The sequence below is a fragment of the Lampris incognitus genome, chromosome 3 (genome assembly GCF_029633865.1).
Source record: "Lampris incognitus isolate fLamInc1 chromosome 3, fLamInc1.hap2, whole genome shotgun sequence".
Taxonomy (NCBI): Eukaryota; Metazoa; Chordata; class Actinopteri; order Lampriformes; family Lampridae; genus Lampris; species Lampris incognitus.
The window spans coordinates 84641968-84659460 of record NC_079213.1 but is presented as its reverse complement, the minus strand read 5'-3'; the positions used below and the strand labels follow the sequence as shown (position 1 = coordinate 84659460).

General features: G+C 43.6%; 1 protein-coding gene across 1 annotated transcript in view; it reads right to left on the bottom strand.

Moving 5' to 3' along the window:
* The window catches only part of LOC130108988 (homer protein homolog 3-like), a 79305-nt gene that overhangs the window by 44465 nt on the left and 17347 nt on the right, over positions 1 to 17493 (bottom strand). Inside the window, exons 3-5 of the mRNA XM_056275664.1 lie at positions 12664 to 12820; positions 11554 to 11685; positions 10008 to 10115 (exon numbers count right to left, since the gene is read on the bottom strand). Of these exons, the coding sequence (XP_056131639.1) occupies positions 10008 to 10115; positions 11554 to 11685; positions 12664 to 12820 (397 nt within the window). The remainder of the gene's footprint in view (positions 1 to 10007; positions 10116 to 11553; positions 11686 to 12663; positions 12821 to 17493) is intronic.

The window sequence follows — 17493 nt, the reverse complement described above, 5'->3', positions numbered from 1 at the left end:
TTGTGCTTTGGTCTTCACTGACTCAAAGCCAAATCAAGTAAGGTCTTTTTTTTTAAACTGCTTGGAAAAAATGGGTTCATTGCCAAATTAAATGTAGTTTGAAAAATATATCAAGAGACAAAACCGAAAAGGCAAATACATGAACTCCTAGATATGTGACCTGTGTGTGTGTGTGTGTGTGTGTGTGTGTGTACAAAACTAAAAACTTTTTTGACGTCCCAAAGAAAAGCCTTGTTTTGTAATCAATGTACAGGCTTACAGAAAACCTGAAACATCTCACTTTAAATATTAAAATTGCCCTTTTTTAGAGCTTTCAGCCGCACCAACGTCTAAGTACATCAACACTGCTTATTTATTTATCTTCCAGTTGGTGGACCCTATTCCCCTTGCTTTATAGAGCTGTTGTTCCTTCACCCTGTGTTTCACTGAGGCCCTCAACCAGCTTTACTTATTTATGTGTGGGTGCATCAGAAAAACTCATGTCTTCCTCCAGCAACCATACCATTCATTTTTACGGACATTTCTACCACCGAGAGACTGTTTAAAATATTGATGCCTGGTGTTTTCAGGGCCTTCTGTTTGCTTTCACTGAATGCTGTGTACAGTGATGGATCACAGAGGATAGAGGTTCCTGTCAACTCCATATTCAGCAGAAGGAAGCCAAGACTTGGTGGGTCTGGATGTGTCCTCTGTTTCACCTCTGGACACCACTGAACCAGCCCCTGCATGGCATCTTCAACTGAGCTGCTTTTCTTTTGCCTTCCATCTTTGCATGATAATGAGTCAAGTCATATTTATTTGTATAGCCCACAAATTACAAATTTGCCTCAAGGGGCTTTACAGCAACACAACATCCTGTCCTTAGACCCTCGCATCAGATAAGGAACAACTCCTTAAGGAATAACTCCTTCCTATTTTTTCTTCCTTTAACAGGGAGAAAAAATAGGAAGAAACCTCAGGGAGCGCAACAGAGGAGGGATCTCTCTCCCAAGACGGACAGACGTGCGATGGATGTTGTGTGTACAGAATAAAACAAAATTTACAGAATACAACATTGAAAGAGTGGTTCATTTCTCTGTTACTCCTTGGCTGGGTCCGTTTCTTATCTCCACACTTGTAAATGCCAGTCTGAACTCTCTTCATCGTTGCTTTATTGGGTTGCATGTTGCTATTAAAGACTACATGAAATGAAAAACGTCTTTTCCTCAATTATACCTCTTTGCACCGAGTTCTCATTTTTCTATAATTATGTGCCAAAAAAAAAATCACAACAAAACATTGCTCCCTTTTTTTTTCTCCCCAATTGTATCCGGCCAATTACCCCACTCTTCCAAGCTGTCCCAATCACCAGCTGCTTCTTTTCACCTGACAGTGAGGAGTTTCGCCAGGGGGATGTAGCCCATGAGAGGATCATGCTATCCCCCCCGAACAGGCGCCCCGACCGACCAGACCCTGACCGTTGCGCTAGTGCAGCGACCAGGACATATACCCACATCCAGCTTCCCACCTGCAGACATGGCCAATTGTGTCTGTAGGGATGCCAAACCAAGCCGGAGGTAACAGGGATTCAAACCATCGATCCCCGTGTTGGTAGGCGACGGGATAGACCGCTACGCTACCCAGACGCCCCAACATTGCCCTTTTTATTTTAATCTAAAGAATCCTGTGTTTTCTCTTCCTGGAAAAGACATCATATTAATAGTTGCATCACTTTGCATGTGTGGGCAGGCATCAAGAAAAATGTCAAGTCAATTTTATTTGTAAAGCCCAATATCACAAATTACAAATTTGCCTCAAGGGGCTTTACATGTCCAGTATAATTTCATTCGAATTTCCTAATCTTATTAAAATTCTAAATGTGCATGTCCACACTCTGCAATGTCATGATGAAGTTGCATCTTCAGCTGTTCACATCCAAAAACACTATTTTCTCTTCCCCCAAACTCCACGGATACCAAAACAATGGTGGGAGTTCATTCACATTAAAATGTCAATCAATTCAGGCGTACGGGTAGCGTAGCGGTCTATTGCCTAACAACACGGGGATTGCTGGTTCGAATCCCCGTGTTACCTCCGGCTTGGTCGGGCGTCACTACAGACAAAATTGGCCATGTCTGTGGGTGGGAAGCCAGATGTGGGTGTGTGTCCTGGTTGCTGCACTGGCACCTCCTCTGGTCGGTCGGGGCACCTGTTTGAGAGGAAATTGGGGGGATTAATAATAATTAATTAAATGTATATTAATTTACATTATATTTATATTAAAGAACAGCGTGATCCTCCCACGCACTACTCCCCCTGGCAAAACTTGTCACTGCCAGGTGAAAAGAAGCGGCTGGTGACTCCACATATATCAGAGGAGGCATGTGGTAGTCTGCAGCCCTCCCCGGATCGGCAGAGGGGGTGGAGCAGCAACCGGGACGGCTTGGAAGAGTGGGGTAATTGGCCGGATACAATTGGGAGAAAAAGTGGGGGGGAAAGAATGTCAATCAATTCGACCGCCCCCCTCTTATTAAATCACACCCAAACAATCTGTTTCTTTCAGAAATGCCTCACATCACGGAAGCTCGTAATGCCCTAAATGCCATTCCATGTGATCTTTATAAGTACATTCATAAACAGTAATGTATCATTTGGCACTGATTTAATCTCCATCACTATTTTCCTCCTAAAGTCAATCGCTGCTTCTCCTTATTACCAAGTACTGCTAATAAACAACCTGCTCTGATGCCTTCTGCACTTTAACAGACAGGGGTCAGATTATTTCTGGTTGCTCAACCAGGATGGGCAACGTGGGTTCAGTCTGGTTGAGCCAATCTTGAAGATACACTATATGGACAAAAGTATTAGGACATACCTCTTAATCATTAATTTCAGATGTTTCATTCAGCCCCATTGCCACAGGTGTATAAAATCAAGCAGCTAGCCATGCAGTCTGCATTTACAAACATTTGTGAAAGAATAGGTCGTTCTGAAGAGCTCAGTGGATTCAAGCGTGGTACTGTCATAGGATGCCACCTTTGCAATAAGTCAGTTCATGAATTTCTTCCCTGCTAGATATTCCACGGTCAACTGTAAGCGGTGTTATTGAAAAGTGGAAGCGTTAAGGAACAACAGCAATTCAGCCATGAAGTGGCAGACCACGTAAAGTCACACAGCGGGGTGAACGAGTGCTGAGGCGCATAGTGCGTAAAAGTCGCCAACGCTCTGTTGACTCAATAACTGCAGAGTTCCAAACTTCCTCTGGCATTAACATCAGCACAAACTGTGCACCGGGAGCTTCATGGAATGATTTTCCATGGCCGAGCAGCTGCATGCAAGCCTTACATCACCAAGCACAATGCACAAGTCTGATGGACGAGTCTGGGTTTGGCGGATGCCAGGAGAACGTTACCTGCCGACTGCATTGTGCCAACTGTAAAGTTTGGTGGAGGAGGCATAATGGTATGGGGTTGTTTTTCAGGGGTTGGGCTAGGCCCCTTAGTTCCAGTGAAGGGAAAGCTTAAAGCTTCAGCATACCAAGACATTTTGGACAATTCTATGCTTCCAACTTTGTGGGAACAGTATGGGGAGGGCTCTTTTCTGTTCCAGCATGACTATGCCCCAGTGCACAAAGCAAGGACTTTAAGACATTGTTGGGTGAGTTTGGTGTGGAAGAACTTGACTGGCCCGCACAGAGGCCTGACCTCAACCCCATCGAACACCTTTGGGATGAACTAGAATGGAGATTGCAAGCACGGTCTTCTCGTCCAACATCAGTGCCTGACTTCACAAATGCTCTTCTGGTTGAATGGGCAAAAATTCCCACAGACACACTCCAAAATCTTGTGGAAAGCCTTCCCAGAAGAGTGGAAGCTGTTATAGCTGCAGGGGGGGGGGGCAACTCCATATTAATGCCTATGGATTTAGAATGGGATGTCTTAAAAGCTCCTGTAGGTGTGATGGCCCAATAATTTTGTTTATATAGTGTATTGCTTAGATCTTCTCCCCTCTCTTTCTCCTCCCTGCATTTTCTGTTTATATCAACCTTCCTATCTAACAAAGGCTACAGCTGTCAAAAAACAACCTTAAAAAAAATAGACATCCAACTCCTATTGGGCGTCCTGCCCGGACAGCAGGAGAGCTATGAAGCCTGAGGTTACATAACAAACTCAACACCTGGAGCTCAGCTGTAGGTTTTTCTACAAGTCTTTCCCTGAGCTCTGTAATTAGAATGGATTAATTAGGAACCAAACTGAAACATCTGCAAGGTGTATTTTTGTATTTTCTGTTATGTTATCTGTGTCATCTTTCACAAATTCAGTTATCATTGTTGTCAACAGACTGTTAAGAAAGAGTGAAAACAACAACAACAAAACACTTGTGATGGTGCATGCAACCTTTTCTTTTGGGCCAGATGTTTTTTTATATTGTGGCATGACTCATTCAATCTTTTCAACATTTGTATTGTTATCATTATCAATTTATTGTTATTCTAATTATGTTACATTACACTTTCATTATTTGACAGTTTTGACTCTGTAGTGCATAAGTGTGTTACTTCTGTAGGTACCCTGTGGGTATGTGTTCCACAAGTTCTCCGGGCAAACGGTTTTTTGGCATGTACAGAAAAATAACTTAAATCATTATCAGAATCAAATTTATTGCCAAGTACAAGAACATACAAGGAATTTGTCTTGGTATGTTGGTGTAAGAGGGAAAAATTAACAGTAAATAGTAAAGATAAAGTTAAAAAGAATAATAAGTAAAATATATATACAAGATGGATTAAAATAAAAATGAAAGTAAGGGGCAATGAACAGCAGTTCACAGTTGAAACACAAGAGACCACGTGACAGCTCCTGATGCCCGGCACTCAATGGCAGGAGCTGTGTTTGCAAAAAGTTAAATGAGAATTTTAAGACTCTATTTACAGAAAAAGAGTTATTTACAGGGTAACACAAGTTTTATGCAGGGTGTCCATATACAGAGAGCACAGTAGGGAAGACAGAAGGGGGTGAGGGGTGGGAGGGCAGCAGTGTCAGGATCTGTGGGTGTCTGGGGGCTTGTTAGAAAGGTCTACTGCTGTAGGGAAGAAGTTGTTCTTGTGGCATAAGGTTCTGGTTTTTATAGACCTTAGCCTCTTGCCAGAGGGGAGTGTTTTGAAGAGACCATGGCCTGGATGGGAAAGGATGGCCACAATCTTTCCTGCTCGCCTCAATGTCCTGGAGGCGTACAGGTCCATGGAGGGATAGCAGGTTGCAGCCAATCACCCTCTCAGCAGATCGAATGATACGCTGCAGTCTGCCCTTCTTCTTGGCAGTGGCAGCAGCGTGCCAGATAGTGGTGGAGAAGGTGAGGATGGACTCAATGATGGCAGTGTAAAAGTGCACCATCATTAGCTATGGCAGGTTGAACTTCTTCAGCTGCTGCAGGAAGTACAACCTCTGCTGTGCCTTCTTGGTGACTTGAGGTCCTAGATGATGATGGTGCCCAGGAAGCGGAAGGAATCAACAGTGTCGCCTGGGTAGCCACACAGGGTGATGGGGCCAGGTGGGGCTGGATACTCTCTGTAGTCCACAACCATCTCAACTGTCTTAAGAGCGTTGAGCTCCAAGTTGTTTTGGCCGCACCAGGACACCAGATGGTCAATCTCCCACCTGTAGGCAGACTCATCCCCACCAGATATGAGCCCAATAAGGGTGGTGTTGTCAGCAAATTTCAGGAGCTTGACTGACTGGTGACTGGGGGTGCAGTTGTTTGTATACAGGGAGAAGAGTAGAGGGGAAAGGACACAGCCTTGAGGGGAATGAGTGCTGATGGTCCAGGAGTCAGACATGTTTCCCCAGCTTCACATGCTGCTTCCTGTCAGATAGGAAGTCAAAGATCTACTTGCAGGTGGAGACAGGCACGTACAGCTGGGAGAGCTTGTCCTGCAGCAGATTCGGCGTAGGTTCCTGCAGAGTCCAGGTGCTGGAGGATGACATGGAGCACCATGTTTACTGCATCATTCACAGACCTCTTGGCTATGTAGGTGAACTGCAGATAGTCCAGGTGTGGGTCAATGATCATTTTAAGGTGGGACAGAACAAGGCATTCAAAAGACTTCATTACCACAGAGGTCAGGGCGATGGGTCTGTAGTTGTTGAGTCTTGTGGTCCTTGGTTTTTTGGGGATGGGGATGATGGCGGAGGTCTTGAAGTGGGCTGGTACATGGCGTGTCTCCATTGAGGTGTTAAAAATGTGAACACTGGAAACAGCTGATTGGCATAGTGCTTCAGCGTGGAGGAAGAGACAGAGTCTGGTCCAGCAGCTTTGTGGGGGTTCTGTCTCTTGAACAGCCTGTTGAGCATTTCTAATCTGATAAATCAGTGGAATTTTGTGGAATAGTGTCCAATTGGGAGTTTCTAAAGATGTCTCATAGCCACAAGCTAATGCTTAATTCTCTGCACACAAAATCAAAGGTTTCATGAGCCTTGCCTTAGTGAAAAATCAATTACAGTAGGATGCTGATAGTCTTCCTCAACTGCACATGCTCTGCCTAGGCGATGTGTGTGTGTTTGTCATATTTTAGTAAATGTTTGTGTCCGTGTCTTTGTGTGACTGAATGTGCATGTGTTTGCATACATTTTGTGGGTGGGTGAATGTGTGTGTGTCTGTGTGTGTGTGTGTGTGTGTGTGTGTGTGTTTTTACCTATGTGAAGGAGAGTAGGGTTTTGCTAAACTGTCTAGTTGTGAGTTAGGAATGGGTCATTCAAGCATTTAGAGCCATATTCTACACTCAGCTGGGCCATTTATTGTTGTGGTGACACCAGATACATGGTCAGAGATGTGTGTGTGTGTTTGTGTGCATGTTTGGAGGGGGTGGGCGGTGGGGTAATGGAAAGGTAGACCACTTTCAGATGGAATCCTGATTTCAAGCCCTCATGTGGGCAAGCATCAACCCTGTTGCATGCCCCCCCCAGTATCTATATTTGTTGGTTTTGTGAGCATGTATTGTAGAAATATAAGGAAGAATGCGGTTACCGATTCCTGTAAGAGGAAGATTCTCCTTTCTCTTGCCCCCCTGTGGTTGTGTGACTTCTACGGCAGTCAGCTACACAACAGCAACCCGGGAGCTGGTAGGAATTCTGCGTCTCGCTCAAGGGCACTTGGGCATGGCAGCAGTTTGGCATGGAGGCTTGCAAAACTTGTCCTCCATATGAAAGACAAGCTCCCTGTAGTCTTACCACAGTCACCCATAATTATGGGTGACATAATCAAACTGTAGCCATTTGTGGTCATGTGAAGAGATTTGGATCAAAATGTGAATTTTCAATTTTCTGGTCTAGAGAATTGTGTTGGTGTTAGGGTCCGGAGTCTTATTTCCCACCTTCTTGGCTGCCACAGGACACCAAAGATGGGAGATAATTAGGCCTGATATTTTCTTTAGGGCACAATTAGAAGCCTCTGGAACCCCTGAGGAAAATAAACCTTTAACCTGATGAATTAAAAACAGTTTTTTTCTTTTACAAAAAAAAGATCTTTGTTGGTTTGATAAATGCTTGTTTTGATAATGCGTTTTCACTAAAAAAAAAAAAAAATTCCCCACCAATCATCTTTTCGACCAGTTGGTATTCATCATGTTGTGCTCGGCTGTGTCTAGCACCTGGAAAGCTCAGTGTGTTCTCTCTATCTGCCAGTTACTACAGCGTCTACAAAAATAATCCAGCCTTATCTATGGAAACGCGCTGAACAGCAAGTCTGGAGTAGAGTCAGACTAAGAGGCTGACAGTAAACTAGGCTGCCAAGAAACTCAGCGTGACTAGAGGAACTGCAGGAAGTTTGTGTCCTTACCACGGGAAAGGCTCACAGAGTCAATAGCTCTTTGTTAAGGCTTCTCCAGAGCAGAAAATTACATATGCACACACGCACACACGCACGCACACCCACACACACTTACACTTGCCTACACACTCATACAAAGCACATGTACATGCTCAGAGAGTTGTATGCAAAAAACAGGTATAGAAACAAAGGCGCATGTGCACATACACTAACAGACCACAAAACACATACACACACACATAGAGTCATACACATTTTAATCTTGGTTAAATTCACGTTGTCAAAACAACCAAATGGACACCCTTGATGAACATCCATCCATCCATTTTCCGAACCGCTTATCCTGCTCTCAGGGTCACGGGGATGCTGGAGCCTATCTCAGCAGTCATTGGGCGGCAGGCGGGGAGACACCCTGGACAGGCCGCCAGACTATCAAACAGGGCCAACATACACCCACACACACACATTCACACCTAGGGACATTTAGTACAGCCGATTCACCTGACTTACATGTCTTTGGACTGTGGGAGGAAACTGGAACACCCAGAGGAAACCCACGCAGACATGGGGAGAACATGCAAACTCCACACAGGACGACCTGGGATGACCCCCAAGGCTGGACTACCCCGGGGCTCGAACCCAGGACCTTCTTGCTGTGAGGCAACCGCGCTAACCACTGCGCCACCGTGCCGCCCCTTGATGAACAATAGATTCAAATAACTTTGCAGAAAACAACCATTAAAAAGGAACAGCAACGTCTAATCAAGCAAGCCTCTAGATCCATTCAGCAGCATGAAAGCAGTTTTTCAAAAAAAATAATAATACGCATTTAAGATGGTTTCCTCTGTGTGTAAATTGTCTTAGCCAAGTAACGATTGGCCATACAATCTCTCTTCATCTCAGTTCTCATTGAGGAACGGCAAAATCCTCAAACAACTGCAACAGGAAATTACCCTCTAACATCCTTATCTGTGAACTCATTTCGTGAAACAAACAGTGAGGGCAGCTTATGGAAAAAGGGGACAGTGAAACAAACCCAGCGAATTAGAGGAAAGACATAAGAGGGATAAAATATTTCTGTCAATCTCAGCTTCAAACATCAATCCCACCTCCCCTTATTGGCAGGACGACAGACGGTTCCTGTTATTTCAAAACTGTCCTGATTTTCCCTCTTCACAGATGACTCAGGCTCTTTTTCTCTTTTCTCCTGTTTCTGTATTGTCTCTCTTTCCCCATTGTCCTTTCCTGCTAGTCCCCCTCATTCTCTCTCTCTTTCTCCTCTTTCTCTCTTTCCATAGTAAAAGCCGCTGGGGTCTCTCCACACACCTGGAGAGAGGCAAGCTTGTCTTTCTTTCTCCCCATTCCGCTTTTTCAGGCATGAAATCCTTTCATGGAGTTAGCCGACAGGGTAAGTAATGGAGCATACAGTTGGGAGATCTCTCTGCAGGCCCTCATGAATCTGCTCTGTACGGGATTAAAATAGAAATGTCGACAGGTAGCAATGTACTCCTCAGGTCCTCTGTGTGGCGCTGCTTAGCCCTGATGTACTGACCTGTCAGAGAAACAGTCCTGTGACAGAAAGGTCCTAAGTCCAAACATCAACATCAAACTGCCACATGAGACTGGATGGGTCTTGGGTCTCCTGTCTGAAAAAGCCCGTCCTGTCCACCTGAAGGCACTCTGGTCTATTCAAAACAGCCCTAAAATCTCCCTCGTTCAGAATCGTCTTTGCTTTCCTCTTGGATCCCACTCCAAACTTCTACTGTAGTTTGTGTGTTTTTTGTTCTTATGCTTTGCTATTGACGAACTGGGACACTTTTGACATCTAACACTTTGCAATATTTTCTTTTCTGGTATTTTCCATACTTTTTTATTAGATAGTGATAGTCGAGAGACATGCAGCAAAGTGCCTGAGCTGGATTCGAACCTAGGCTGCTGCGGCAAGGACTCAGCCTTGTGGTACGCGCTCTACCAGGTGAGCCACCAGGAGGCCCCCTGCAATATTCTCTTAATAAGAGATTACATAAAGAAAATGATAAGGACACTGCACCCCTGCTTGTTCTTAGATGAGACTTCTGACTCAGGACCCTCGACTCTAAAGTAGGCGTACAGTGTATATTTGGTAGTGCTGACCAGAAGAAAAAAAAATCCTCCCTGGAAACCCAAATACTGTAAAACCAAATGGCCGTGCTCCCAAGACTCACCTGAGGGGCGGCGATGTTCAGCCCAGGGTTAGCCAGCTCAAACCTCTCCTGGGATTTCTCTCTGGCCAGCCGAGCAGCCTCCTTTACCTCTTTAAACTGCTCTGAGAACTAAAGGAGGAGAAGGAGTCACGCTATAGATGTGCACAAGTTCATTTTTTCATAGTTCGATTAATCAGTGCGTGGTCAGAATGATTAATCAAAGTATCAGTATGCATGCCATGTACACGTTTAAATTATGAGTTAACGACCAGGTTGTTCATTCTGACGTGTCAAAATGTATAATGTGTATCTCCAGTCAGCACGATAGGCTGTCTGGAGATACACACAGATGAGGATAGACTATCAGAAAAAAACAAAAAACAAACACAGCACAGAAGTCCACTTTGGTTCCCACAAACGAATTGACTATTTGATTTTTATGACCCATCCTTAATTTAAGCAAGAAGGGTCAATATGACGAAATGATCCGCTGTCCACAACCTGAAACCTGGCTTTTCACGATACCCTTCACACCTCCCACTCACCCACCTTCCTCTTCTCCACTTTGCTGTCTACATTTAACCACATTTTTCTCTCCTCTACTTTCCTCCTCATCGCTCTCATGTCTTGTTAGAGAAAAGCCTTTCTCATTGTTCTATGGCTCTTCTTTCACCTGTCACTTCTCTTTCTTCCAGGATCCCTTTTGGATCACAGCAAGATTTGTTCCATCCATTGTTAGAGTGCTTTGGTTCTGACCTTTGACCTCTGTGCTTTTGGTTGTTTGTATTGTTACTGATCTGGGACCTCAAGTTTACTATACAGTTGCACTCACTGGTTTGTAACATCAGAGGATTGTCTACATTGACTAAAAGTGTGCGACAGAACTGAGGTACTGGCAAAACTGAAAATTTTCAGGACAATCCCATACTTTAGTTCAAAGAATTTCCCACATCTAACTGCATGTGACACCTTCCTTGACAAATCTGGTAACTCGGTGTGTGTCAGACTGCAGTGTTTGTTGAGTGAAAGCTGCACATGGAATCAGTGGTACACTGTGTACCAGCGCTTCTTCCACAAGCTATGAAATAAAACATATACACATGATATGGAAGGTTCAAATCTGGATCGCATTAATTTTGTCATCAAATCATCTGGTCCCCCTCCTGCCCATCCTCTTTCTCTCCTCTACACAGAGGTGTGGACTCAAGTCACATGACTTGGACTTCAGTCAGACTCAAGTGACAAATTTGATGACTTTCGACTTGACAAAATTGAAAAAGACTTGCAACTGGACTTTGACTTTAACACCAGGGACTCGTGACTTAACTGACTGAACCTTTTGATTTGAAACACTGGATTCCTTCTGTAAGCCCAAAGATAAAATGGTTTTAAAAAGTGTGCAACCAATCAATTTTTGATTTCTGTAATCACAGAAACACTTTGAATCACTTTCTATCGAATGCAGATTTTAAAAAGCATTCATGATTTGCATAAATTTGATGAAGAGCACATAATGACTTGCTCAGGAGATGAAACTCAATGTTTAGGACTTGCAAATCATTCTTACCTGCTGCAGCTGCTGCTCTGTGGAGAAGCCCAGTCCATAGACTGTGTTAGCCCTGCTGTCGGCCCACTGGCCAAACTTGTGGGAGGTCTTGGTGAAGGTCATGTTGGGCGTGATGGTGCTGTTAATAATGGCCTGGAACCACAGAAAACACAGCAGAGAGATCAGTTTTCTTCCAGGCCGCAGGGTCGGAAGTCATCTCAAAAACAGCCTTTTTTTCCCTTCTTTGTTTTCGCCTCTCTTTGTTTTTCATTTTAATCTTAATCTGTATTTATTATTCTATTTTTCTTCTCCAGCACACCTAATTTAACCAAATACATTTAAGTGATTCATCAATTCAAAATGGAAACCAACCCAAAAATGTCTGATAAGCATCCCCATGGCAAAAGTAATTCCAAGTTTGAAATTTGAGGCAAAGCCACTTTCAATTCAGAAGAAAAGACTGAACTGAAAGTGCTCCGATACAAGAGTTGTGTTGTGCTGTACTGCAGTATTTTTTTCATGCCAGTAAATATGATGCCTTAATGCAGATAGACAAAAGCAAGAATGCACTTAGCAAGCAATTTCACACAAGTGCAACAACCCATTTTCAAGAGGAACATTTTCAAATATAAAGAATTCACATATCCAACACTTCATCATCAAGGGGGAAATGGAAATAATTATCATCACCTTTAAATGGCAGATGCATTAAATTCTCATTTTTTTATATCGACTTGGTTTTAGGTGGAAACATTTTGCAATTTTCATAAATTCACCAGGAAGCCAGCTATTTGCTTGGCAATTGCTCCATATGGTGAGAAGGCTGGTGACATTAGGCTTGGGGTGCGGTCTGGCTTTAAACCTGTATGACACTAGTCATTAGTAACCATAATCTGGACAACGTTGGGATGGATTAGAGCAGTTTAGTAGCATTAATTTAATACTTTCTGTTAAACTAAGACTGTGTGCATGTTTGTGTGTGTCTCATGTATGTATCTGCAGATGTGTGACACAAGTGCAATGTTGTATGCTGTGTCTATGTGCATGTATGTGTGTGTATGTGTGTGTGTGTGTGTGTGTGCATGTGTATGTGCATGTGCGTGTGTGTGTGTGTGTGTATGTGTGTCCTACCTTGGTTCCGCCCACGCTGATGATTCGGTAGACATTGCGGGTGGCATCGTAGAAGAAAGACACCGTGACTGCGTGTTTGCTGGCGGGGAGCCAGTTGCGTTTGGTGGCCGGGTCGATCTGGAAGACATGTGCCCTGGCACTAAAGAGAGGCTGCTCCCTTCAACCAAAAAAATAAATAAAACAAAAGGCAAAATTTGTCAGCACAACTGTTAATGTTTCACAAGTGCAAGTGTTCAAACCAAAAGAGCCATATCCATTTTAAGGAGGGGGGGCAAAAAAAACACATCTCTATCAATTTATTATTCAATACCTCTAAAATATTCAGGATGTAGTCAGTGAATGTGTCACGGGTTCCTCATTCAAGTACAAAAAAGTTACCAACTACTGTTAATTGTTAACATTTTTAAATGTGCCATTATTTTCAATTATTCATATCAAAATTTTTTCATATCAGGTATCCTCTTTTCAAGTGGCGGTGACACCCGTGCACAGGAGGCCTGGTGAACCAGCTCAGGGTAACTGGGCCAGTACCTGTTCACCTTTTGCAGGTTTTCAAATCAAAATTAGATCAAAACAGTTCAGACTATAAGAAAACAATTGAAGTGTTCAACACAAAATGAGTGAACCAACTCAAAAAAAACCAAAAAAAAAACCGAATTTAAATGTGAACTCCAGGGGCATCCAGGTAGCATAGCAGTCTATTCCATGGCCTACCAACACAGGGGTCGCCGGTTCGAATTCCCGTGTTACCTCTGGCTTGGTTGGGTGTCCCTGCAGACACAATTGGCCGTGTCTGTGGGTGGGAAGCCGGATGTGGGTATGTGTACTGGTCGCTGCACTAGCGCCTCCTCTGGTCAGTCAGGGCACCTGTTTGTGGGGTAGGGGGAACCGGGGGGAATAGCGTGATCATCCCACGCACTACGTCCCCCTGGTGAAACTCCGTACTGTCGGGTGCAAAGAAGCGGCTGGTGACTCCACATGTATCGGAGGAGACATGTGGTAGTCTGCAGCCCTCCCCGGATCAGCAGAGGGGGAGGAGCAGTGACTGGGACAGCTCAGAAGAGTGGGGTAATTGGACAGATACAACTGGGGAGAAAAAGGGAGAAAAATTTAAAAAAAATAAAGTGAACTCCAGGTATAAAAATACAAGACATTCTCGAGGTTTAATGAGGAGTTCCATTTGCATGGGACCCATTTAGAAAAATGAATTTAAAAAGTGTCCACTAAATTGCCAAGGATATGAAACCATTTTATAAAATGAACATAAAGCATTTTGGAACCATACTCTTCCAGCAGATGTACAATGCTTCTGGGAGCAATAATGAAAATGAACAAACACTCCAGTTTTCTAACTGGATGATTACTTAATGATCTGATTGTGTGTTCAGAGACGTCGAGGTGGCTGTTTAGCAACAAGGCCAGGCCATCTGTGTAAATGAACCCAGACATTTCCTATCCACTTGCAATCCACTTAATTGTCCTTCTCTCTTTGAAGAGGACAAAACCCATGCCATGGCACGCTGGATATAGGCCCACGTGTGTCACTATTAGACGCTGAGGGAATTCAAAAGCAACGTTACATCGCTAATAGAGTTTACAGAATGGTAACGTATGCAATGAGCTGTATGGAGAGCGCTTTGCTCACCGTCTTGGGAACCAGTATAGGCCTGTATATAGGCCAGTGCTGCCTATATACCTTGTTCCTAATGGATTGAAATGGAATCACATTTGCATACAAATAACAGCCATGATTGTTTAGAGCAAAGCTCGCTGAGGCTAAAATAGGCAACAATGGGAGCGGAGCACAGCTGAGCTTGCCAGGGTGAAGCTCGGGACAGCACAGAGGAATCTAAAGTCTATATATGTTTACCTTTCTCCCTCTTGTTGCAGAACTGTAACTATTTTGTTCCTGAACAATAAAGCAGTGAAAAGATTGCTCTTTTGTGTAAGGTGCAGCCTTGACAGCATTTTGTATTGGTAATGTGTAAATATAAAGAAACGTGGTGTGCACTTTGTATGACGATGTCAAACACTCTCCACTGAGTTACTTTTTTTCAGCTGGTAACAACACAGGGTTGTGCTGATGACAGAGAACATAGATTACATTAATACACAAAAGTAAGATGTTTTTTTCCTCTCGTGTGTTGTAGGTACCAGTGGATTCACTTTCCCCCCCTTTTTCTCCCCAATTGTGCCCATCCAATTACCCCACTCTTCTGAGCCATCCCAGTCGCTGCTCCACCCTATTCTGCCAATCCGGGGAGGGCTGCAGACTATTACGTCTTCTCCGATACATGTTGAGTCACCAGCGCTTCTTTTCACCTGACAGTGAGGAGTTTCACCACCAGGGGGACGTAGCGTGTGGGAGGATCAGCTATCCCCCCCCCCCCCGAACAAGCTTCCCGACCGACCAGAGGAGGTGCTAGTGCAGTGACCAGGACAAATACCTACATCCGGTGTCCCACCTGCAGACATGGCAAATTGTGTTTGTAGGGACACCCGACCAAGCTGGAGGTAACACAGGGTTTTGAACTGGTGATCCCCATGTTGGTAGGCAATGGAATAGACTGCCACGCTACCCGTAAACCCAGTGGATTTACTTTTGAGTGGTTTGCTTTACCGTGGCAAAGACAGGACTGCTTGCAGTGGCTTTACTGATGGAGGCAGGAAAACCAAAGAGGGATCGAGCTACATAAAAATATCAGCTGCCTGGGTAGTGTGATCGTCCAGCTCCTATTAAAGCTTTCCGTTTCTAGTTTATTTGTCATATATGAAAAGTAAGTTTACACTTATTCTCATAATGAAGTGCTTGTTTTGCTGGCTCAACACACAAGTGGAAAATAAAAGTACTTATAAAATACTAAGAGAAATCAAAGTGCAAAAACGGTCAGTGCAGACTCTGAATGTACTTTGTTGGACAGTGTGCTACAGTAGAGAATGTCTACACAATAGTACGGTGACATGCAGTGGTATTGTAAACAGTAAAAGATTTGTAAATGGCAGATTGTGCCATCAGTAACAGTAACCATAACAAACAGGTATTGTAACAGTAAAATTGTGCAAATAGCAGAAGGTGCAGCCAGTGATAGCAGCCATAATTAAACAGGTATAGCAGTAAACAGTAAGGTTATGCAAATGGAAGATTGTGCAGTCAGTCACAGTAACCATAATGAATGGCGTAAATGTGCTACTGCAATAGTGAAAGGGCAGTCTGTGACTGAGTGATCAGGTTAAGACTCTTATGGCTTGGAGGTAGAAGCTGTCTCAAAAGCTGTTGGTCTGAGACCTGAAGCACCGGCACCTCTTGCCAGACAAAAGTAGAGAGAACAGTTTATATCTGGGGTCCTTGGTTATTTTGTGGGCCTTCTTCAGGCACCTCCGGGATTAAATGACCTACATGGAGGGCAGACCACTGGCTGAGATTGGTCAGTTTACAAAAAAAAAAAAAAAAACAACCCCACGACACTTTAGATGTCCTCTTCTAAGATAAACTAAAAGAAACTTTTCTCAAGCTTAGAGAGCACTCCTCTTCACCAAAACTTAATGATGCGCAGAGCTTTTCGTTAAGTGCTTTTAACTGTTGGAGTGAAAAGGCTGGGAAAAAAAAGAGGTAAAAGGTAGGCTAAAAAAGGTCAAATCATAACAACATTTCCTTGGAACATCATCAAGTCACTCTGCTTTTTCTAAACTGCAATACGAAACGTGTGAATATTAAAAAGAGATCCACTATATGCACATTTTTTTCTATTTACATAACTTCTTGATTTTAGCACTCTCTATGGCAATGCCCATCACTCTCAAACACACGTTCTTACATGCTCTTATATTCGCCGACACACAGATACTCAACTGCCTTCATTCTTATGGAAACCCCTACTGTTACAGTGAGTTAAACAGTCCTTTGTCTTGACCATCCCTCTGTGTCAAATTCCTTCTCTTTGAGTGAACTTACCCTGTTAACAATTTAAAAACCTGGATTTGAACTTCAACTGTAATAGATACTGTGTTAGAATTTTTTTTTTTATTCATCCATCCATTCTTCCATCAATCCATTATTTAAACTCGCTTAACCCTTTCACAGTGGGCCGGAGTCTTTCCAAGCATGCATTGAGCAGTAGAGACACAGAACTGACACACAGTCTCTCACATGATATTCACACCTATGGGCGATTTAAAGTCTCCAGTTCACTTAACATGCATTTATCTACTTCTATCACTGCCACGGTACCAGAGTGGCAACCAGTTCTCTCTCCCTTACCCATTGTGATCTAAAACTGAAAAGACAAATAAAAGCAGTTCTTTATTCCTTGTCTCAGATCATTTGTTGCTAAGTAAAACAGATTTAAATATTTTCCAGACAACTCAGCATGGGGATGAAGGAGTACCGTAAAAGTATTTGGTTTCGATGACAGATTCGTATGTGAGCAGAGGGTTGCTTCTTTGAATCGCAATCCCAGATGATAAAATCTGGATGGGAAGAGTAAATGAGCAACACTCTGTTCAAACTCTACATCTCTGTCAATGTGACCTTGAGCAAGGCTCTCTAACAGACAATCTCTAGAGAAGGGCTGTTCAGTGGCCAACAGGTATAGCAGTGCGGCATGGTGGCACAGTGGTTAGCACTGTCGCCTCACAGCAAGAAAGTCCTGGGTTCAAACCCTGGCGTTGTCCAACCTTGGGAGTCATCCCAGGTCATCCTCTGTCCGGAGCACCCGAAGAAAACATGCAAATTCCACAGTTGCATGTTTTCTTCGGGTGCTCCGGTTTCCCCCACCATTATAAAGACATGCATGTTAGGGTTAATATTCCTGTCTGTGCCCCTGACCAAGA